The sequence below is a fragment of the Syngnathus acus genome, chromosome 10, assembly GCF_901709675.1.
Source record: "Syngnathus acus chromosome 10, fSynAcu1.2, whole genome shotgun sequence".
In the NCBI taxonomy this organism is placed as follows: Eukaryota; Metazoa; Chordata; class Actinopteri; order Syngnathiformes; family Syngnathidae; genus Syngnathus; species Syngnathus acus.
The window spans coordinates 11,696,679-11,721,240 of NC_051095.1; the positions used below are offsets into that span (position 1 = coordinate 11,696,679).

At 40.4% G+C, this 24,562-nt stretch overlaps 2 protein-coding genes across 3 annotated transcripts; both read left to right on the forward strand.

Annotated features, from left to right (window-relative positions):
- The first annotated feature begins 3,780 nt into the window (after window positions 1-3,780).
- Window positions 3,781-17,155, forward strand: eda (ectodysplasin A). 2 transcript variants are annotated; one of them, XM_037262344.1, is made up of 8 exons: window positions 3,781-4,230; window positions 12,395-12,494; window positions 14,169-14,207; window positions 14,603-14,773; window positions 15,102-15,136; window positions 15,237-15,288; window positions 15,831-15,961; window positions 16,209-17,155. In XM_037262344.1, exons 1-8 carry the CDS (start codon window positions 3,943-3,945, stop codon window positions 16,467-16,469), a joined length of 1,077 nt encoding a protein of 358 aa, XP_037118239.1. In that variant the 5' UTR covers window positions 3,781-3,942; the 3' UTR covers window positions 16,470-17,155. The 2 variants fall into 2 exon arrangements, with proteins under 2 accessions (XP_037118239.1, XP_037118240.1); XM_037262345.1 differs by having other exon boundaries at window positions 3,782-4,230; window positions 15,831-15,955.
- Window positions 17,156-20,448: 3,293 nt separating this feature from the next.
- Window positions 20,449-22,605, forward strand: LOC119129355 (transforming growth factor beta activator LRRC32-like). The gene is made up of 2 exons (XM_037262538.1): window positions 20,449-20,571; window positions 20,685-22,605. The coding sequence occupies exons 1-2, from the start codon at window positions 20,482-20,484 to the stop codon at window positions 22,560-22,562; spliced, it is 1,968 nt and encodes a 655-aa protein (XP_037118433.1). The 5' UTR covers window positions 20,449-20,481; the 3' UTR covers window positions 22,563-22,605.
- The last annotated feature ends 1,957 nt before the right edge of the window (window positions 22,606-24,562 follow it).

Consider the following 24,562-nt stretch of genomic DNA (forward strand, 5'->3'; position numbering starts at 1 on the left):
AGTGCAGAGTTGACAGTTTCGGAAATAGACTTAAGTTCCTTGGTCTTGAAGAGCAATATGAAACGCTGACCTTTGAGGGTGAGCCTTGTCATGAAATGATATTGCCAAGAATCCAGAAGTTAAATGAAGAGGGCAAAACTGCAATTGCAAATTATTCCAGGTGATGTATGACCAAATAGAAAAGATGCTGGGAACAGATAGGCTGGTGGCTAGATTACCTCTCGGTTCACCTGAGGTGCTTTTCTTGATTTAGACGTGACATAGAGGCTTTTATATGGGTGGCGATTGTTTATTGGTTCTGGCAGAGAGAATGTGACAGCCTAATAGGAGCCCGAAAAGCATCATGGCGAACACTCTGGGAACAAAGAGACCATAAAGATCATCTCGGCATATATATAAAGACTCATTTAAAGATGTCACACTCATATTTCAACTCCTTTTCAGTGTAGGAAGTGGAAAACCTTTATTATTGCGAGATGCTGATACGTTTGTTTAGGTGAAGGAGGATATTTGGATGAGCCAAAGAGGATGTTGTGGTGTGCTTTTGTGATGCTTTTGATGCGGTTGTCAAAGGAGAAGGTGATGAAGATTACTTCTAGGTTGTGGATTTGAAGGATTGAGGACCAATGACCAAAAGCAGATTGGTTGCATGTGAGTTGAAGAAATTTGATTTGCATCCAGGAACCGATATCAATGTGGCAGATGGTTAAAACGGAGTAGGCTGAGGAGGTGATGGATCTGGTGGTGGTGTAAATATGTATGTTATGGGCGTAGCCGGGGAAATAGAGGCGACCATGACGGATGATCTTTCCAAGGGGTAGAATGTAAAGGCTGACAGAGGAGGACCAAGCACAGAATCCTGCGAGATGCCTCGGAAGAGCAGAAGACACGTTGCAGTTATTGAAATTGCTGTTGCAAAGATATGATTTAAATCAGGAAAGGGTTAGCGGCCTGTGCTGTTAGGAAGGTTCGGAGCTAGAGCAGAAGAATGCATCCTCTATAGGGTTTGCATCTTTTGTCTTAATCAAGGTGACTTGGGTGATCACCTTTTTGTTTTTTAACAAAAATGAAATATAATAAAATCGAGTGGTGCTCCCATCCGTCAGCCACGGTTCGTGATCGTACGATTACCGTGGAAAAATACATTATCAGCATAATCGATCAATGCCTTTCAGTATCATTCACAAGGAAAGATCACCTGCAGCTCATGCTTTTCATCGTGTAGCCATCTCAAGGGTAGAGACTGCCCTGTGTGCAGTGTAATTTCCCCCATACCATAACACTGCACATCACAGATAAGTTATTTACAATATATATGGGTGATGTTGTTTTTAGTCTGATTAATTAGTTGAAAAATGACACTAGATGAACCAATTAAACTTTTTTTTAAATTATTGAAATCACAATTAGTGAGCAGCTCAAAAAAAAAAGTGAAGCTAATCCATGGGATCGGTATCACCAATCTCAGTCATGGATTGTCGGTATCAGAATTGAGAGGATAAAACCCTGATCGGAACACCTCTAATAAAAACATTTAAAAACATACAAAAGATGACCTGCAGTGAATCGTCGACTAGTGAAAATATAAAAAGGAAATCAAAATGAAATCAAACAATGGAATTGGTATACATCATCAAACCATGATAAGGAAACAGGAAAGTTGTGTGCTGGCAGATCGGCATAATGAGCTATAGATCAGAAGATGTGAAAGCAGGCGGTGTGCTGAATAACAGGTGGGTGGAAGCAATGGGGAATTACGCTGCTTTTATCTACAACTCCTCAGAAATGGATTGCTTTGCTTCATCTCTTCACCAAATTGGTCTGATAACGTCAACATGTCAAATACATGTTTATTTTTGCTTCATAATGCTTGAGATCCATTTTCAAAAGTTTGCACTTTCGGTCTCCAAAACCTTGTTACGATGTTGAGGGTGTATAGAGTCTTGGGGAGGGGCGAGAGAAAAGGTTAAATTTACAGACGATCTTTAATCAAAAGCCAACCCTACAATCCACTGTGCAGAAACAAAAGACTACTGCGGTAAATGCATGAGTCGCTTTGCTGCCATGAATCACTTCACTTCTATATGCCCTCACAAAATGGCAATTAAAAGTCCATCCTCAACATTCTTAGACAATTTTCACAAAAGACAATGATGTATAGCACCTTATTGCTGGGACCAAGGCAAGCATCATCTTCCATTAGTGAGCTTTGGCCCATCCCACAACCCTTCATGGCAGAATGTAACATATCTATTCGGCAAACGTCATCTGGCATGGAAAGCCGCTAAATCTTGTTATAAGCTCAGAAAGGATCGTGGGCACACCATTTATACATGCTGCATAGAAGCCCTGCGGATGGAAAAGGAATTACTCCCGCTTGCTATTGCCTCAGAATAAAAACAGCTTTAATTGTCACACTCTTGCTCTTTTGGGGTGTCCCTTGACTCTTGACCAATAAAACTGAAAAATATAGTCACTTGATTAATAATGTGGCACAATGTTTCATGTGGACTTGCATGAATATGGTCATATTCAAAAAACAGGAATGCGTGCACTCTCCATTGTGATTGCCCTACTTTTCCCTGTCGCACGTGCCGCTCAGTCAGAGAGCGTGGCAAACGCACTTAGGCTGAGCCCTCATTCACTCACAGCCCCGATGAGGGTTACTTTTCTCTGCCTTTGATTCCACTTCTTGAATTGTAAAAAAGAAAGAAAATGTTCAAACAGTATTCCAAAGAGCAGCTGCACGCAACTATACATCTGAACATAAAACAGGTTCTTTTCATATCGTCAATCTCTCATTCATGAAGCTTTATTGTAGATTAATTTCAACATGATACTGATATGCAGTTTAATTGATTTATGGCTTGGCAATGCTGCCCTACAGTGGCAACAGAGTAGAATCACTCTTTGTTCTGCGACAACACAAAGATGAGAAACAGACAGTGAAACAATGACAGTCTGAACAAAATGAACCGCAATACATTGCCCCAGAGACTAGCATTCTTAAAGTAATCAACTCCATGCTGAGAATATGTCCCAGACACGGAGCAGCTTTTCATCTCACATCATTTTCCTATTTTTCTTCAAAACGCACAATTACTCAGTGCCTGCCGTGTAAGTCAATATAACATATTGTTTCATGGTTGAGTTCAAATGACAAATACTTTGCAACAATCCCCAGAGAAGTAACCAACACTGGTGATCCATCAAGGGCAAAAATGTTGTTCTCCTTTATGCATTGGTTTGTAAAGTTATAGACGGGCTGCTGTACGTTTGCTAAAGTTGACAAGAACAAAACTGTTTTGGGTGTTAAAACCTATCTATCTATCTATCTATCTATCTATCTATCTATCTATCTATCTATCTATCTATCTATCTATCTATCTATCTATCTATCTATCTATCTTTCACTCACACCAGAGGTTTGCATTAGTTCCCCATACATAGAACCTTTGTTACTGCCACACATGCAGTAACATAAAACAAGCTGCCAAAAATGATAAATAGCACATTGAAGGCCTGCACAAAAACATGCATGGCATCAGTTACCACTCTAGCGTGTTCACACTCATGTAATAGACAATAAATCAAAGATGTGTTCACAAATATTTTCCCATGTCACTATGAATAACAAACACGGAGTGGGGTGTTCTCAAAGCAGTTAAACACGTTGCAGTAACACAATAAATCCATTTGATGTCGCCTCATCACTGCCTCTGATATTTCGAATTTAGCAACCTCTTGACAGATCTACATACCAAAGAGATGAGGGGGCGGGGCCTATAATGTCACTACAGAGACTGAAAGACGTTCGCAGCGACCTGCCGCTGCCGCCGCCGCTCCTGCTGCCGCTTCTGCACCAATGAGTCTCCACGTAAATAAATAGCCGCGGGTGACTATGCCGAGTTAAAGCGCATCTGACTGGCGCCCTGTCCAATAATGGCACTCGATGGTTTCACGATGCCCACAAGTGAGACCTGCACATGTAGCGCAAACTGCCGGAATCGGAGCAGCCGCGTCGTCTTCCTCGGATTATTTCTCCTGTCACTCTCCCTACACGCGGTCACGCTCGTGTGCTACTTGGACCTGCGCTCCGAGGTCAAAAGGGAAATAATCCACCAGAAGCGAGACCCCTTGCTGACACTGGCCGGGAGCGACCCGGGCAACACGGCGTCTGAGGTATTCCCACCCGACCCCCCGCGGTTCGAACCTGCAGATGATCCCGAGGTAAATTATAACTAGAAGACTTCTAACTAGCAATTTCTTTAGGTGCACACACAGTTTAGTTGTTTTTTGGTATGTTTTGTTTTTATTTTTTTTGTGAGTTGTCATTGGCATTTTTTCTTTCTTTCTTTCTTTTTCTGTAAATGTTATGAGAAAATTGCACAGTTGTAATTTCAGTGGGCTACATTGCCGCAGCTTGGAAACATATTTTACGAGTACTCATTTGGATCTGGAACAGGTTCCCTTGGAGTCTGATTTCTGCTGTACGCAAGACAGACAAAAAATTGAACACCAGCCTCTCTGTGACACTGGCGGTAAATCAAGCTGACAACATTGGAAATACAGTAATCCCTCGTTTGTCGCGGATAATTGGTTCCAAAACCACCCCGCGATAAGTGAAATCCGCGAAGTAGGGTCACCCCACTCATCTGTACATCTTTTGTGTCAATGTACGTATATGAAACCATTTAAGTGCATGTTATTATTAGAACATCAAATAATAGTTTCAAACATGTAAAAAATACATTAATAGTATAAATAACATACAGGAAATATTGTATAAATATTGAAAATATAAATATTATACGTGTGTGTGTGTGTGTGTGTGTGTGTGTGTGTGTGTGTGTGTGTGTGTGTGTGTGTGTGTGTGTGTGTGTGTGTGTGTGTGTGTGTGTAACATATGTAGATGTGACGTTCTGTTGTGAACCTTGGTAAAACAGGGACCTCTAGTGGTCACAAGTTACCATAGCAGCACTATGCGCATTTTGAAGATGTATATGTAGATGTAGCTAAAGTATACATACTGTAAATATGATTTTAGGACTCTTTTATTATTAAAATAACTTTTTATAACAAGGTGCAATACTGTAAATATGTTTTCAGAAGTCTTATTATAACAACTTCTTTTATAACAAAGAACAACACTGCAAATATGTTTTTAGAACTCTTATGATAAAACTTTTTTTTTTGGGCTGGAAAAAATCCGCGATGCAGTGAAGCCGCGATAAACGAACCGCGAAGTAGCGAGGGATCACTGTAATGTTAATACAAACGATCAGGTCCGGTTTCAAAGTGTCTCAATGTAAAATCAACAGGGCTGGACTGGCCATTTGACAAACAAGGCAGATGCCCGGTGGGTCAGCTTTATCTGGGGCCAATGTGATGTTATTTACAGTATGTATTATTATTATGTTTCTTCATTTCACACTAAGAGGCCTACCCAAAATTTTGAGGGGGCAGCCTATTAATCCATTATCAATTATATACAGTGAACTGAACCAATCAACATCAGTGGCAGAGCTACATAGTCGTGAGGAGTCAGGAGTCGGGCTGCAGAGTACAGCAAACAAACAAGCTGTTTGAATAGATTGGATAGATTAGTCCATCTAATGATCAGATCGGTGTCATTTTTAACAGTGATTGGCTCCAAAATCCTGATTGTGTAAGTTGGACTCCACTGTGACTTGATTCTAGCTGAATCAAGTCATATTCAAGCACGGGTGTGTTGCTTCCAACGACCTTCCTAACTAAATGAATTGACGGAGAAGCTTCAGATTGGCTTCGCATTGAAGATCAAGTCAAAGTGCAGGGAGCAGCTGGTCAGCCAAATAAACATATTACCTAGGAGCAGGTGCAGAGCCTAAGGCTTGATGTGCATTCATTGACACTTAGATGAGTCACTTGGGACTGAGGCCAGCTCCACCTTACATTTCTCCTCTATAGACAGCAGTCAATTTAATGTTCATTATGTGGTCAATAGCTTGAGAAACAACACCACTTGTGGCATTTTACTCTCTTTGACACTACATACCTCCATTGTTAGTGCTTGTGAAACCTTTTCACACCGACCAAAACTGCCATTTAAGCTGTCGAGACATGGCAGTTCTCAACAGGGGTCTATGGTAGAATGTTACCACGGAGTATAATAGTTAGCCTGATGATTCAATGCAAGGGACGAAAACAAACAACTGAAATACCCTTATGCCCGACAGTGCAGACAAAGAATAGAAATGTGACGACCTTAACTTTATTAACAAATGAGTTGTCAGTGTCCTTTTCATTTCCAAATGTTCCGAACCTGTCATTTTAATGCCAGCGTCGTTGAGACAAATACATGCCATAGCACTTTTGCATGGGTCAAATAAACTAAAATAAAATGTGCAGTTGCGGTCAGAGTGTACACTAATCTCTAGCACTAACATTACTAAATATTGTTCATGCTCATGAGTGTGTTAGTTTTGTAAAACTTTCCTTCAAGAAGAAATGAATGACATAGCTGAGACTCTTGAGAGAGTCTCAGTGTCTTTCGCAAAGTCCATTTTCGAAAGGAGAAGTTTCCTTGGCTAAATCCGAGAAGATGGGCTTGGTATTCAGTCCAGATGGGGACGTTTCATGAGGTAAAAAACTGTAGCCCAGCTGTAAATATTTAACCGCGCTGTGATGCTGTCCTCTCCAGATGTCTGCATTAAACAACTCTGATTACACATCCCACAGTTTACATAGTTGGAGAAACAGGAGCATGTGGCGTTTGGATGCAGCTGCCGCACTTGTTAGCTTTTTAGACTTTTCCTTTGAAGAATCTTCTCTGGAGGCCGAAACATTATTCATTGTGGATTTTTTACTCAGGTCTTCATCAAAGGCGTTTCAGCAGTATCGCAACAGTTTCAAATGTAGATAGATACGCAACAAGAGATGACGCGCTTCCTATGAAACACAATTACAAGAAACCATTCGGGAAACTGGAGTATATTTGAGAACCTCTAACTTGCCAGACATAAGACATGTTGGCTGTATTGTATGTAGCAGCTCATCAGTTGGTGTGGTTGTCAGTTACCCATGACCCCAATAAGGGCAGGTTGTACGGAAAATGTACAAAAGCATTTATAAGTAGTGTTATGTACACACCTAGTGTTGACAAAATGACAATAAAGTTCTGTCTAAGTCTAAGTTATGGCACTATTTGGCCAGTAGCACGTACTGAGTTTAAAGTCTAATATATTCAGCAACCCGTAGCATCTCAGTATTCAAACATGTCACAACTGAATATATTCTCAACTGTATTGTTACTCATTTCACTTTAGACAGCCACTCTGTTACTCCGACTCATCATCTGTCCATCCATCCATTTTCTGTACATCTTGTCCTCATGAGGTTCTGCTGTGAACTGCAGCCTAGCACAGCTGACTTGGACAAGTGGCAGGTACAACCAGAACAAGTAGCTAGCTAATCGCAGAGAATTCCCATCCCATCATTCTAAGATGCGTAGTAATGTCCTATTTTACGGTTGTGTGTTTAGTTTAGAAACCCGGAAAATACCAATATCTTTTCAAATACATTCATTCCACTTGAACAAAATCCCAAATTGTACTTTGACAGCAAAGGTGATTGATTTTCACATTTTGAATATATCTTCTTTTTTATCTATGTTGGTCATGGATTCTGTATGAAGCTATACACATGACCCAACTTGTCATTACATAATGATTTTGGTCATGTGATCTCACAATGAACACAAACACCACCCTCCCTTCAACAGACCCAGGTAGTATGTCCTCCGATAACAATCCCAGCTGTTGAGCAGACTTGCCCAATTCACAACAGTAAAGTGTTTATCCTGACTACGTCTTCCTCTGAAGTTTGGGGATATTTGAATCTGAAGAAGAATTCTACATCAGGACCCTCTCACTCTTGTAATTACTTTTAGGACATTAAATAGTTTTAGGACTTGTATCTCACAACAAATGTATGCATTTTTCTTCTGCTCAGATGTTTGCTTTCAAAGTCCTGCACAAAACAGATGTTAAAACATCTGGAGTCCTGTCAGCAGCTATGAAAATGTCAGGTTGATGGGGCACCAAGTCCAACGTACATGCTGTGGCGGTACCCGGGTGGGCTGTCACCAGCATCTAATTTATTGTAAAAGGGAGCCTCCAATATCAGGGATTAATCAGTAGACTCATAAAAGCACCAGGCTTCTTACATGAAGCTGCAACCTTGTGGGAAAGATGGTAGCAATATTGTCAATATGTGCAATTTTAGGACGGACTTCATAGCTTCCCGTCTTTATATCATCCATTTTATGTAGACACGGTGAGGGAAAGGATCTTAGGAATCAAAAATATTGTCTTAACTCAGCTCCAACTCTTCAAGACCATTGTTCCAGCCAAAGAATATCAGACACATTACTTATTAATCTGATCATACTGTAAGATAAGTCGGAAGCTACAAAAGGTCCTGTTGCAAATTGAAAGACTCACAATGCCTGTCAAGACTTCAGAATATGCTTTGTTTCCCTTGCCGCAGTTGTTGACATAATGTGCAAAAGATGGTGCACCTTTGGTCTGTAGGCTCCACTATTCGAATTATGGAGATTTGACAACTCCTTTTGTAGGATTTAGCCTTTTACGGCTCTGGCGCACAAATTTCTTCAACAATATGCATCGAGTGCATGCTGTCAATGCAACACTGATGGGCACCTATTGGTTTTTCCTCTGCATCTGGTTCCCGTAACTCAATTTTACCTCGACTTTTCAACTGCAATTTTGTGGTCTGATTTCTCCACTATACTACAGTTTTGGATAATAACCTCTGGAATTCAACATGAGGGCATTAAGAGTGAGACCATATTGAGGTTTAATAGTTGTGTTTCCCTCTGACAGTCAGTTTAAAATGTTTATGAATTCCAGTAGTTGGGGGGGGAAATGAAGGGAAAACACAAACAGTTGCTTACTTTGTTTATACAAATCTTGTGATCATAAAATACACATCCCCAGGGTGATTGAAATGTAGTCATATCCTCACAGAACAACAGGGAATCGTGTCTTTGACCCACACCAGTAACCCCCTCGCTTTGAAGATTTGAAAGTCTTCTAATTATTAGCATTTTCTCCCCGTTTTTGAAAAAAAATGGCTTACTCAATAGTTGGCACTTGGCTTGCATACCAACACATTGTCTTCCTGATTTACTGTAACGCTGCATTCCTTTGAAGAGTACAAAGACTATAAATGTTCGAATGAAGTTGTTCTCATGAAATCATTTCATGTTACTTCATCAAAAACATCAGTTCTACCTTAGTAGCAGCCTGGCAGATACTGTAGCTTGTTTGTTTTTTTGGCATTTGGCTGCAGCTTCATCTCGGGCCAAAACCTTCATGTGGAATGATGATGTTTGGCTGTCAGAACAGACGAAAGTTTAATGCCATATGCCTGAACACACACCCACACTTCTTTGAGAGGTAACAGACCCTCGTGCCAACAGCTGTAGTGGAGATGTGGGTCTCCAACACCTGTGTACCAAATGAAAAGCAAACATCTGGGGGATTTTGTGACGATAAACCATAGTGGCCACAAGGGCTAGGCAGTTAATCGGAATGTAATTGCCATTTGGATTTTTGGATTCCCTCAATCTTAAAAACATTCTAATCAAAGGAAAACCATTGTGCCGATTGACACGGTGTGTTCCCAACCATCTTACTTGCGCAGCAAGTGCATCCGGTGTGTGTGATTCTTCCCTCCCTGAACAAGCTTCGAACAGTTTAATGACACCCCAGTTAGAGTTTACTGTAAAACTAAACACAAATCGTTACACAGGGTGTATATTTAAATGCATCGCTGGTGCTAAGGCTAACTAAAGTCAATGCAAAATCTCATTGACAAGCTAACAAGAAATTAGCATCGATTTCTTGGCGTGATATTCCTTCAAATAAAGACTATTTGCACACAAATGCTGTAGGAACACATACATACAACAACAATCACATTTTCTTCCCAAGCTGTGAAAACCGATTTATATTAATAGAGTTCAATCGCAGCTATGTTCTTTTACTCTTTTGGTCTCATATAAGTGTGTACTCCAGAAGTGGACAACAGGAGTGTAGTAGTGGCAGCCAGTATTTATATTTTTTATTGCTATTATTTTAATATAAGATTTTACTTTGTTACTCATTTGGGATTTGAATGTGTGCAAGGATGGAATGCAGCAAAGGTGTGGCGGCAGCAGCAGAATGAAAATGCAAGACTATTCCACGTGATATTTACAAGATCATTTTGGACTTGACAAAGAGAATAGAGTGTTTAAGAATAAAGCATTAAATGTTCAGGGATGGATTGGCATGAGTTTATGATGGTAGTTTTGAGTAATTGAACAAACAGCATTTTTATTCATCGTGATTTCGAAATCAATCACAAATAATTATGATTATTAGTTTTTCCTTAATCGCCCAATCTTAATACTGTTCCACCGGCCTGAAATGCTCAGAAGGTTAGACATGTATGTTAGCTGGTCATGACAGCAGACAGAGCAAGTGAGATTCCTTTCAAGAGTTCACAGGTTTGGAAGGACCTACTTTTAGTTCGATACTATATTTTTTAATCTGTTTGACTTTTTTTTTATTCAATCAATTAACTCAGCCTTATGTTCATATCAATGAAGTTATGTTGCATAGTTGCTTGGATGCTTTTTTTCTATTGTGTGAACTAATAATGATTTCAGGTTGCAGTCATGAGCCTTGGAATTTTCTTTTGTACTGGAAAGAAAACTTGTGAACTGTCCACTGTTTTACTGTAGACATAATCAGACTAGGTCTTTCTACTGTTATTGGTTAGCAGTTGCAAAGCATTATTATATTATTAGATTGGTTGTGTTTCCAAGGGTTCTTGTTGTTTGTACAGACAGGTTTCTTTATGACTGAGACAGACCTCCAAAGCTTAATGTAAAACATTCTCTGAAAAGAGGACCACCTTGCTGGTAGATTTTGAAGGATCCGGAAATTCCTCTTGGCAGTATTCAATTAAATAGCTTGCTCATTGAAATCAATCTGTTTGAGGATCCCTCCTTGACATCAACATGCATCACTGAACTACTGTGAGGTGCATCTGTTTTCTTAATATGGTGTTGCTCTGCGGAAAACCATAAAAAAAAGGAGATTCTGAAAGGTCTTCCAGCTAGGAAGACACGTTTCTCTTCTTTGAGATCGTGTTAACTAGAATTATGTTCACTTCACTCAGAGCCAAATGACAAAATGATACAGAGTTATGTACAACCTTTTGAACTAAGTTAAGATGCTGCACGTGTCCTGGCTTTGAGGACGTCCATTGCATATTCTCCAAGCAGATGTTCAGCCTCTCAGTCTTTATGCTGATAAAGTGTGACTGGAGTCTTGCTTGATCATTGGGTGGTCGTGTTGTGTTAGCAGTATGGAAATTTTTTTTCCTTTTTAGTTCTACTTTTCTACTGAATCCTTTAGGCTGCAGCAGCTCAATCTGTAAAGATTCAACTCTTAGAGCATGGCTTCGAGAACAGAAGGGGGGATGTTTAAGACTCACTATGGACTTGGAAAAAAAAGTTGTGACTTGCTACTGATACAAATAATTGACAGGTTGTTCTGTAACTGAACTCCAAGGCTAAACTCAAAAGATTCCGCAAGTTGATTTAGTCTAAAAGTGTCAACACACAAGTCAGTACGTCACCGAGCATTCACGAGACTGTGGGTCGAGGAGACCCAGAGAGCAACAAGGCATGTTCACTTGTGAGAACACTCCCCACTGGTTTTCTTCTTGTAAAAGATGCTCTCACACCAACTACGTCAGTCCTTTCATTGACTCACTTTAGTCCATTCAGGCTATAACTGCAGGCATGGAACCAGGTGCCATGTGAATGGGCAATGATCTCAGACTAAACACAATTCATGTCCTCCTTTTGAAAAGGAGCGTGAGTTTCACAGCCTTCCCGACGAAGCGGATGTGTAGTGAGTCTAAACGATAGACAAAGGTGGCTTGAGTTACAGGATATCTTACAGACCCAGTGGGAATAACTTGGCAATACACCAATGTCCTCACTCCCACCATCCTTTCTGTACAAACTAAATCTGGAGAATGGAAACGCTGAAATCCACACGAATGCAGTAAGTTGGTCAGGAGGTATGCAGTGCTTGTTTTGTTTTCTTGGTACCCCAACCTTTTGCGGCATTACACAATACTGCAAGGTGTTGCTAACATTCCAGCCTACTCACAAATTTGAATGGTGATGAACAAACACTGCTCAACCGTAACATCTTAATTATGATCCTCTTAAGTCCGTAGATACGGCAAAGTGTTATTTTAGAATAAAATGTTGATTGTAGAACTTAAATAACGGGAAATAATTGGTGTTGATTTTTTTCTTTCCTAGGGGCAGTTACCACACAGAAACAGAGACATCGTTGCCACAGAAGATAACAGAGGCATAACTCAAAGGGAGAAAAGAAGTCCTGGCAAGCAACTAGAAACGGGTATGTGCTATTCCAGCGTTTGCCTGTTATATTTCATTGTCGTAATTTCCCAAAACTTTTTTTTTTTTTTACTATGGATAAAACAGCAAATGCACCTGCAGCCTTTGCAAGCTGGCAATAGATGGTTATTGTCAGATGAATGTTTCCTCTGACTTAATGTTTCTTTGGAGATGATTCAGTAGTGTAAATAAGAAGCTGATGTACAGTTTTATGGCTTTTAAATATTAGAAACAGATTGTTAGTGGGTTCACAATGTTTTTTTACGGAATAAAACTGCTGTACCACGTTTGTTACTGGGATTATGCAGCATGCAAGCAAATAGAACGGGACTGATTATTACTTGGATGCTCGCAAAGAGTTTCACGGATAGATTTCACCACAGACAACCCTTTCATAAAATATCACATCCCCAAGACATCTTTTGGAAATTTCCATTGAGCAATTAGGCTCCATGTTATCGATCAATCTCTACTTTCAGTAAATAGGATCTTGTAAAAAGCAGAGTTTTGAAGAATATGCACGTTTCTAATCAAGCATGCAATCATTTAAAAAGGCAGTCATCATCCGAGACTCTAGTGGCTTTCCTAAATCCGGTGTAACCGATTCATCATAATCGATGGCACGACAGCAAACCACATGGGCTGATATATTTGAATTAGCTGTCGTAGTTTTTTGGGTTTAGAATGTTAGCTATGCAAATAAAAAAAAATAGCAAAGCCTTTGAAGTTTCATGAGAGAAAGCAACAAGTGCCACATGATCACAAGGCATTCCGACGTCTGTGGCGTGACACTGAATACTTGGGAGGAGGGGAGTTGGTGATTGTGTTTAATTTAGAAGAAAAAACTCACCTTTGAGACTTTATACATAAATCAGTAAAGTCTCGAGCCTCTAAAGACTAATCATTCCCAGCTCTCTCCGCTGCTCATACTAGACAGACAAAGGCATTTCTAATCCCAGCCTTAGAAGTGTGTATATGTGTGTGTGCGCGTCAATGTGTGTTCTCTGCCCTCCTAACGGGCACCAGATTTCAGATAGGGTTGCTCGTTAAGAAAAATCTATGCGGATGCATCCAGTCATGTAGCCAGAGGAGAAACGCTGGCCATATGTTCACAAGGGACTCAAACTGTGAGGTTTTAAGGTTAAATGGCCTTTGTAGTTGTAATGACATGGTAAACACAAGAGCAGCGAGACGGCCTTTTGAAAAGAATTCTTCATCTACACAACCAAAAAAAAAAAAGAAGCATGCTCACGCTACTTTTGCGAACTGACATAGATGCCCCACCGTCATCTACAAGCACACATATGCGCATGGCCTGTAAAATAAAGACACAAACGCACATGCACATTCACACACTTTCATCTGCATTCTCCATCTGGGCTTAATTCAAAGAAAAGGATTTTGGCAGGATAAAGTATCTCTCTAATGATCTTCTCCAGTTCCATTGCCTGTGAATGCTTAAGGCACTTGTTCATACAGATGAGGTGAAACCACACTTACAAATTGCTACACTAGACAAACCCACAGGACTAACTTGAGTGCTCAGTGTCCAATGTGTCGACATTGAGAGGATACCTACATGGAATAAACTGAAGTCTCGAAATGAAATTTAAGATAATCGTTGGCCAAAAGAGGATTTCAACCTTATTCATTTTGTTTTTCTTTTCTTTTCCAGACTCAACAGGGAAAGAGAAAAGGAAAGAGAAGAAAAAAGGTAATCAAATATTCAGATAGAGAATGCTGGGTATGCTGTTATCTAAGGAGGGTTGAACTGAGGGGGATTAGAATATATATCCAGTTTTTGTTGATTGTTACTCATCTAGGTCACAGTAAAGTTCTAAAGCTAAATCTTCAGTCGCCAAGACGTCTTCTATAGGTGCTTTTGATTAGACGTTTGTGACTGCTGGTCCAGTTTTTTTTATCATACTACTGATCCAATACTAACCATGTTCCTAAACTCTCAGTAATCCAGATTCCACACACCATAAACAAATCGCTGAATGTGTACCGTATTTTGCGTTGTGCAGATTGTCATAGGCCTTCAACATCATGACTGTCAAATAACCGATTTCTGCCATTTGCCAATCAATTTGCATTCTATGTCCTTAGGCAAAAAAAGACCAATACCAGGCCCCCCTGGTCCTCCCGGCCCTCCAGGCCCTCAGGGCCCACCGGGAATCCCTGGAATCCCAGGGATTCCAGGAAGCAATGCTGTGGGTCCCGCAGGACCACCCGGGCCCCCTGGGCCACAGGGGCCTCCAGGCGCTCAAGGCCCAGCAGGTACCAAGTTCAAAAGAGAAAATGATTGGTTACTATACCACAAGAGTCCAAACTCAAGTATTGGCTCTGTTCTTGGATTACACTGCATGAGCCGGCATGTAGCCACGTTCCCACGCTTGAAGGGGGCTCAAGTTGTCCAAATGAATAAACTCATCGCCTTAACAGTGAGAACTTGTAATGCAGGATGTCGAACACTGTGAGGGACTCCGGGGATTGCTCTGTAGTCTATGGCATTGCTTGTTTTGATTGAGTCACAATGGTGTCATCTTTTCTTACACTGCAGCGGTATAGGCCCAAATCCCATCATGTTATTCTTTTTTTGTTGCAGGAGTTCCTGATAGGATGAAAACAAGAGAATTCCAGGTAGAGTGTGTCACCTACATAAAATACATTCAGATCCCACGCAACACTGTGAGGTGAACATCTGTGTCCTCGTCAATGACATGACATCTTTACTTTTCAGCCTGCAGTGGTCCATTTGCAAGGGCAGGAAACAACCATTCAAGTGAGAGAAGGTGGGTTAGCTCTTGTTGTAGTAGATGATAATTATTGTGTTATAGTGGAGAAAAACACACCCAATTATGTGGAGGTGTTTCTGATATGTACCAGATGTGTCAAACTCATTTTGCCGCAGGCTACATCGTGTTTTACTCAGACGGGCGTTATGACTGTGACGATGATCGCTTTATATTGTCACTTATACAGGGCTAACTAGTTTTAAAATCAGAAGCCGGTAAATTGTTTGGGGTTATTTTTTTCAATTTATTTTGAGCGTTTGGTGAAAAAAACTAATTGCAAGAGCTCATCTCAGTTTTGTTATAAAGTGAAGACAATTTGCAAGAAACGTAAATTGCCTTTGCGGCCATATAAATGATGTGAGCCAGATCTGGTCCCCCAGCCTTGAGTTTGACAACCAGACCCTCTTATGGAATTATTGTTTCGTACAATGACAGTGTCAGTTTAAAGAGATCATAGTCTTTGTGAAAATTTATTTTTCTATGAAACTCTTGTCAATGAACTCCACTCATTTGTTCTTGTTTTGCCATGTCATGTTTAGATCTTTCTGAAGGCATCCTCAGGAACTGGAAGACGGTGTCCATCCATCACCGTATTTTTAAAATGCACTCTCGCTCTGGAGAGCTAGAGGTGCTATTGGATGGTGTCTACTTCATTTATAGTCAGGTAGAAGTGAGTACGGTCCTTGACGTAACTCTTATAATTCAGTGGTCACTTTCAATATCCAAACCCTATTTCCTTTTCTTAAACATACATTTCTAAATTCTGAATTTTATTCTTCCATCCATGTACAATGTTTTTAATGGAAGCTCATGTCAACTATTCAACTCGCCAGACTGTTTCAGCTGGACCAAATATATCTTGCTCGGGGGGCACCGTCGCAGTCTTTCATGAAATTTATCCCTCCCCTTTTCACCAGGTGTACTACCTCAACTTTACAGACATCGCCAGTTACGAAGTGATGGTGGACTCCAACCCGTTTCTCCGCTGCACTTGCAGCATTGAGACAGGCCAGCGAAAGTTCAACACCTGCTACACAGCTGGGGTGAGCCTACTACGTGCAGGCCAGAGAATATCCATTCGCATAGTATATGAGGACACGCTCATCAGTATGACCAACCACACCACTTTCCTGGGAAGCGTCAGACTTGGAGAGGTGCCATCTGCTGGACAGAAATGATAAATGCTAAGGTCATCCCAAGGGTGTCTGGATTTAAAGACAAGGCTAGATCTGTGTCTAGAGGCTTGCCCAATGAGACTCTGCCAGGAAAACACTGACACCGAGTGGGGTGATGAAGCCGAGGATATCTCGAGCTCACTATCGCAACCTGGTAGAAAAGAAGATGTTACGGACTGCTCTGCTTGTGCTTCCACTGATTAATTGGCCTTGATGAGCTGAATGTGTGTTTGCTCATCAAACAAGTGTCACTATTTATAGTCGCTCTTCTCATTCTCTCAAGAACAACAAAGGATACTGCTCAAACAGGAATTTTAAACCTACAATTAAATGCTTGTATGTTCAAAAAGCACATTGTCTTATTAAGTAAATTAACTATATGAACACCCACTTCTGGTTTGCCATAAACCGCAATAGAGTCAAATATTTTTTTTCATAAAATCCACACAACTGGAGTCAAGAAGTATTTAGAGCAACAGCACTATATATTTTGGGCACATTTTGCACTACAATATCCCTGCAGAATATCAGTGATATGTTTTGTGACAGTGCTATTGTTGTTATCGTATGAATGCATACATTATGGAAAAATACTTTTGTTTATACATCTATGTACATATTGTATATAAAAATGGGATATACTTTTGTAAATTGAGTTGATTGGACTAAACTGTTTTGTTTTGCCTAAATGATGTCATTAATGTTTCAGCACCCTGCGGTTACTGATTCATAAGTGTTCCTACCTTTCTCTCATGTGTGGAATCATCTGGCACTAGCATTAAAGTTGATGTGCTGAGAGGGATTCTTCATCCTTAAAATATGGTGTTCCCTTTACACTTTTATTGTACACCGGAGACATTCTTCAAAAATTAGTGCCATTTAGAAACATTTCTAAGCAAGGAAATCAGATTTATGCTTCCTGGTACGCGTACAGTACATCTGGTGTTTTTGGTCACTGACGCGAAATAAAACTATAAAAGCATCCAAATGTATGTCGAAAAAGGCAAGAGAGCATATTAACGATTGAACGCAATAAGGGAAAACTATTCTCACAGCTTTGTCGCTAATTGAGTCAAGATGGATGCTGTCGAGTTAAAACGTTAATGACGATCCAGACAGTGAGGAAATAAAATGTTCTCTAAATTCTTTATTTTCCTTGGGAATTCCTGCATCCAAACTGCTCTCTACTCTACTCTGTAATATCCTCAGAGGCTAAATCAAGAAGAACAGGCAGAGCTGTTTCGGATAGTAGAGCCATTACCTGCATTAGTGAAGAAAGTTATGTCGTATAACGTAGAGGGAACAAGAGCCGGTGGCCGACCTAAAAAGACCTGGCCGACGACCGTGGCAGCCGACATGAAGGCACTCGGCATCAATCACGAGATGGCCATGGACCGTTCCCGGTGGAAGAAAGCCATATCGAGATCCCAGTCCAACCCAGCGGCACCTGGAAAGCGGACTTTAAACCGATGATGATGATGAGTGAAATAGAAACGGCAATGCGGAAAACGACAGGTATTACATAAACATAACTCGGGATTCTTCATAATTTAAAAGGTAGGGGCCCCACAACACTTGTGACGAGTTCAACAGTTGCTTGTACTACAGACGTGCAGTGCACTTCAAGTCAAGAGAAGGCTCCCTTGATAACAGCTAGATGAAGAATTTGCATTTGATAGCCGTTCCTGAGAGCGCTCAACGCATAGTCCAAATAGGTGTCAATGCGAGCGAAAGGGCTCACTTAGCTGTGAAACAGAACCAAAGCATCAGGAGAAATCCAAGCACACCAAATCTATAATAGGGAAGGAATGCGTTGGCTAGTACAATAACACCAAAAGATCTGGAAGACCACTGAACACAACTTAAGTGAAACGTGGATGATAACAGAACACTCTCCTTAGAGAAAAACATTTCACAATATCAAAACAAGTCAAGCCTTCCACCGAGAAGCTTGGCCTATCATTGTCAAACTCGACAAAAATAGACTTGAGGGTGAAGATGAGGTCAAAATCACAAGTAACCGTCAAAAACAAAAATGTTTTTCCTGCGCATGTATGTGTGTGATCTGCTTCTCTGTGTGGTGTGCAACACAAATGTATAGCAGAGTTAAATTTCCCCTTGAGGGGCTGTAATCCTTCCATTTCTTATATCGCTTACTTATATGCCTGAAAGCTATCACAAGCCTGAGCTATTGTAGCGTATTTAATTGATTAAAGAACACACACACGCACACGCACACACACGCACACGCACTCGCACACACACGCACTCGCACACACACGCACGCACGCACACACGCACACTGGAAAAAAAAAAAACACGAGGGCCGCACTAATGGCCGCACTAATATTCAACTTTGATGTCAAATAGGGGGCCTCAAAATATCATCCAGCATAGCCCAGAGGCCGCATGTTTGAGACTTCTGGTTTGCATGTTTTTGGAATGTAGGCAGAAAGAGTACCCTGAAACCCAGGCAAGTACGAGGAGACGAGAGAAACGCCACACAGTAAGGCCGGAGCCTGCACTTGAACCACCACCCTCAGATCTGTGCGGCAAACGTGCTAATTCCTTGCCCAGTGTGCCGCCTCACATCAAAAGAGATTTTATTTAGCATGATCCTGAAAATAACTGTTTGTATCTATGAATGTCAAAATGAAGTTGAATTAAGTTTGACTTATCTGGTTTGTTTTCTCGATGTACACTAGTGTGCCTTATAACCTCGTCCGCCTTACTGTCCCAAGAATACAGTAAGCCTTCATTTTAAAGAATAATCCTTTAATTTGTAATTGTTTTATTCATCTTTAACCCTCTTAAGAAATTTTACGCATAACTTTTTTATTTAGCCTTCAATCAAATCTTAAAAATTTTGTTTGAAATCTATTGCGACTGTCCATATATATGGAACCAAACAAAAAATAAACTGACATTGGCCAGATACAAATTAGTGGATGCCAGCTGGGCTCCATCATTCTGTTTATGTAAATATTTGCCAGTTGTCGACAGTCACATTCCACACTTCCTTACAGCTCGTGCAGGTTAATAATTATTAAACATTCAGATTGTTGTGTCGGGAAAGTCATCTTTCATATAAACTTAATACAACTATTTCTGTGCAATTCCAAATACACATAAAGTTGACTTGAAAGAAACTGAAGGAAAACTCATGTCATGTCAATTTTGATATCTGGAAACACTACAAAGACGTTTGTATCCTCAGCTACAGTCAAGTAGATCGATTCTTGCCAAACGCCCACAAAAGCCTTCCTCTGGGTGGTTTTAATTTTACACAGCAAATGGATGAGATGATAACATTGAAGCCTGTTTGCAGGATGCGATAAGTGGAGCTGTTTGGGATTGATAAAAAAAATGACAGGAGCAGGAAACCTGCTGCCTCCAAATTAAAACATAGTGAATGCCCACTCGGGTTTTTTAGTGATACAATATCATATAAATTGAAACAAAATACTTCCCTTCAAAAGGATTACGATTTCTCGCTCTCTTGTTGAATATGTCCATCATCTTTGTTTACATCTGCTAACACCTCCGTCTGTGTAAGCATGTCTCTTTCTACCTCGTCAGTAGCTTCCGCCCACCTCCACAGTGTCATTATTTATTCTTCTCTGGCCTATTTTAAAAACAAATCCAGTTTGCCCATCTCAACAATAAAGAAGCATCTATGTACATTCATAGTGATTTCTAAATAAAACTAACAAATGAAGTGGAATAGTATAAAATCCATGTGATAGATTGCATCAATAGGTGTAAAAATGTTCATGCACGGACGGGTCCACCTAACCTGTCATAAAACATGATCAATTTCTTAGTGTAAAAGGGTGTTTTATACAAAATTATTGTTTGTGCTCCATGGATAACATTTCTAAAAATGGCATCCCAATGCCTATCTGTTGTCCACAGCTGCTTTCTTCCTTCCTTTTTTTTTATTTTTTTTAATGATGTGTGACAGTAAAAAGGGTGTGCAAGAGGATGACGGTAGCACTGGAAGAGCAGAGCAAACATGGTCAGACACATGTTTGCTTATTTCCTACTACTATGGTCACTAGGCCATGAGCTTTACACCACTGGGAAAAGAGATAATGGTACCAAGGTAAGCTCAAAGGAAGGAACTTATTCAAGCGTTTGCGATATCTATTCATGATTTGTCATTTCCTCTGTGATCTTGAAACTTTGCACTGATGATGATTAATGTTTCATTCCTAGGAGCAATCTTGGAGAAACCAGAACCTTGATTCCGTCCCTCTGGATTTGGATGTACGACTGAGAAGGCTCGACTTATCCAATAATGTCATCAGACGGTTGCACAACCTTGATTTGCCATACTTGGAGCAGCTGGACTTGAGCAGCAACCAGCTGGAGCTCATCTCTGAAGGAGCTATCAAAGACCTGGCTCTGCTTGAGAAGTTAAATTTGTCTAAAAATGCGCTGAACAACAATTTTGACAGAAACAGCAATGGCCTGCAATCCACCGGTGGACTTAAGAGTTTGGACTTATCACTGAACAATTTGGGGGACGAAGCGGTGAAACTGTACCTACGAAACAAATCTTCTCTTGAGCAACTTAAGCTGAGTGGGAATTCTTTAACACGACTTACACGCTACTTGTTCAAAGAGAGTGAAGGCCTAAGAAGCATTATTATTGATGACAATCTGATATCAGCAATCGACAGAGGAACATTTGAGCCGCTGGGAAAACTTGAGAAGCTTAACCTGGCTAAAAATAACCTCGCTCGTATATGCGATTTCAAACTACAGCATGTTAAAGATTTAAATCTAAGTCGAAATTCAATTGAGTTCTTTGTTACTGCTGAGGATAACCGCATGTATAGTCTTGAAATTCTTGATCTTAGTCACAACAAACTACTTTATTTCCCAATCGTCCCAAAATTTAACCAATTGAAATACCTTTATTTGCATCATAATATTGTGGGTTCATTAACTTCGGAAGCATCAATGATATCAGAGGTTAATTCCTTGTACAATGAAGTTGTCAGAAAGGGTGACGTTAGAATTCGAAAAAATAATCTTCACTCAACCTGGAGACTGATGCCACTGATCTATATTGACCTCAGCTACAACCACTTTACATCTTTTCCGCTGGAAACTTTGAGCCTTCTCACGTCATTGGAAGAGCTTGACTTCAGTTTTAACTGCGTGCAAAATCTCACATGGAATGTCCGCCGTGACGGCGCATCGGAATACGACAGGCAGCTTCATTTTCGTTCCTTAAAATACCTAAACATGCAAAGCAATGGACTAGTGTCTGTTTCGCCACTCTTTCTCAAGGCACTCACAAAAGTCGAGACGATAAATCTCCAAGACAACGCGGTGCAGCCTTGCGCTCCTGAGGGCCAAGTGTACAGCTCCTTATCAGCACGGCAACCAAACTTCAACTCATCGTGTGTTGCCTTTGGAAAATTGAAAACTCTCAAACATCTAAGCCTTGAAGACAACAACATAAAAAGTCTTCAGGCAAATGCATTCCAGGGAGGTTCTTTGGTGTCCCTCAACCTAGCTAGAAATTCTCACATGACCATGCAAGTTGATTCACTGGAGGACATCAAAGAAACGCTTCAGACGTTGACGATCAGTGAATTGAACGTAACCAATTCCGAGCTGGTCTTGCCCTGCATGCCAAGTCTGATGCATCTCAACATATCCAACAACAATCTCAATGTTTTACCACAAAGTTTATATTGCTCACCTCTAAGAGAACTCAACATAAGGAATAACGCCTTTGAGTCTTTGAACTACTCCTTGATTGAAGCGTTATCAGAACACCTTGGTGTTATCAATTTCAGTGGAAATTACTTTACTTGTTGTGACAGCAATTGGCTGAGCGCCCTGAACAATTCCAGAATTGAAATGCCTGACATTACTCACACCGAATGCTTTACCGGTGACAGCGGTATCTCTATCGAAGAATATTTGAAAAGTTCTTCACTGTATTGTTCACTTCACGTAAAAGGGATTCACTATGGACAAATATTCACAGTTATTTTGTTTGTAGCTGTATTGATAATAGTGGTCATTATGTTCACTCGAAAAATGTGTTGCCTTAAAAAATCATTAATTGTGTGACAAATTTGTACAGTCTGAATACAATTCAAGGTAAACTTGGTTCAAAAAAATATTCTCACTTTGAAGTGACAGTTAATATTTTTGCATGTTGTCAGAAACACAAGTACAGTGGCAGTCAATGTAAGGGTGGTGAGGCTACGCTACCTGGCCACGCCTACTCGGGCTGTGAACCTGTGCCAACCTCGATCAGAAAGGGAATCGTATGAATCTTACCAAACTTGGTACCATTCATGAAATAAATGTGGGGCCTGCAGAAGAACTATAAAGACTGCAAATGTTCTGAAAAGACTATTCTATAGCTTTGCAGTGCTCCAAAAGTCACTAACGGGCTGATGAGAATCTTGTGGGTCTGCCGCTTACTTATACCATATTTTCCGCACTATAAGGCACACCGGATTATAAGGTGCACCTTCAACGAATGGCCCATTTTAAAACTTTGTCCATAAATAAGATATATACATTCGGCCCGCGGGCCGGACTTTGGACACGCCTGCTGTAGTGGCTCAATATTGGTCCATATATAAAGCGCACCTGATTATAAGGCGCACTGTTGGCTTTTCAGAAAATTTGAGGTTTTTAGGTGCGCCTTATAGTGCGGAAAATACGGTAAGTTCTATTAAACTATACCTTGTTAACATTCGGACGACTGTCATTTTTGCTACTTTCTTTTGGGGAAAAATACTCAAGAAGTTCACTATTTATGCTGAAATTGTTGCTGAAAACGTTGCTACATTTTCAACAACAACATGGTAGACAAGTTGTAGCGCTTGCTCACCAGTTATGACAAGCTTTATTGTATAAACATCCATACGTGTGCAGGTAAAATAAAAGATCATGTGGCCACCAGCTTGTAGTTTGCCCAAATCTTCTGTATATAAAAAAAAAAAAAATGAAACGAACGCACATCCAAATCACACAGACATCAAAAAGAGCCCCAATACTGGCACAAGAGAGAGGAATTTTAGAGGTCAAGTCGCAGAAGCCTTAGGAATGGAATGTGCATGTTTTCTGGCTAGCTTCTGCAGTATGTGTCATCACAACAGTTACAGTATGGGACATCACTGTTTTGATGTTTTACAGCGGTTCACTTCTTTTTACAATGGTGTGACAGTCAAAATCTGCTATGACTCGGGCAATACGTCAACACCATTGAGGATTGCTTTTTTTTTTGTGAGCTGGAACCCATCTCAGCTTTCTTTGGGTGAGATTGGTCGCCAGCCAATCACATTATTTGTATTTGTCTTATTTCCCGTGGGAAAGTATTGGTATCTAAAAACAAACAAATTAAAGGTCAACCTCTGACGTTCCCCTTTATCCTTTTGTGCATGAGACCATGCAGACAATGAGAACAGATTTCTATGTCTGTATATTTCTAAGCAGCATAATGGTTTCAGTTTAAGACACAGCACGACATTCACTTACTGCTTTGTCAGTACGGCTCGATCATAATCCCGAGCCGGATCCATTTGCAGGGGACTCTAAAAGAACCTTTCACCAAAGGCCTTTGAAAAAAGAGAGAGTCTGATTAGTTGTTGCCATTGTATGTAACCAAAAAATGTAATTTTGCTAACCCCCCCCCCCCCCCACACACACACACACACACACACTGCAAAAACAGACAGGTTGAATGTGTGGAAAGTTGAACTAGACTTCAAAACACCATACTGAACTGGATAATATTCAGTTTTTTCTGATATATACCATTTATGCCAACACTAAAGTTTATCTTGGAATTGTTCTTTTTTTTTTTTTTTTTTTTAATCTCAGAATTCTTGTGCACAAATTGCCCCCTGCAGGCCATTAGTAATATTGTTAGGCGTTTGTGCATTGAGTTCAGTTCAAAGTGTTTGGGTCTATTCCTAAAACAAAAAAAAACCCTGAAAATACACCCTCTATGCCTCATGATGTTCAAAATAGCACCGTTCCTTTAGTTACAAATCAATGTGAAATGGTTCTTTGTGACCTAAAATGCCTTGCAAATTACCCAGGATAGCATGTAT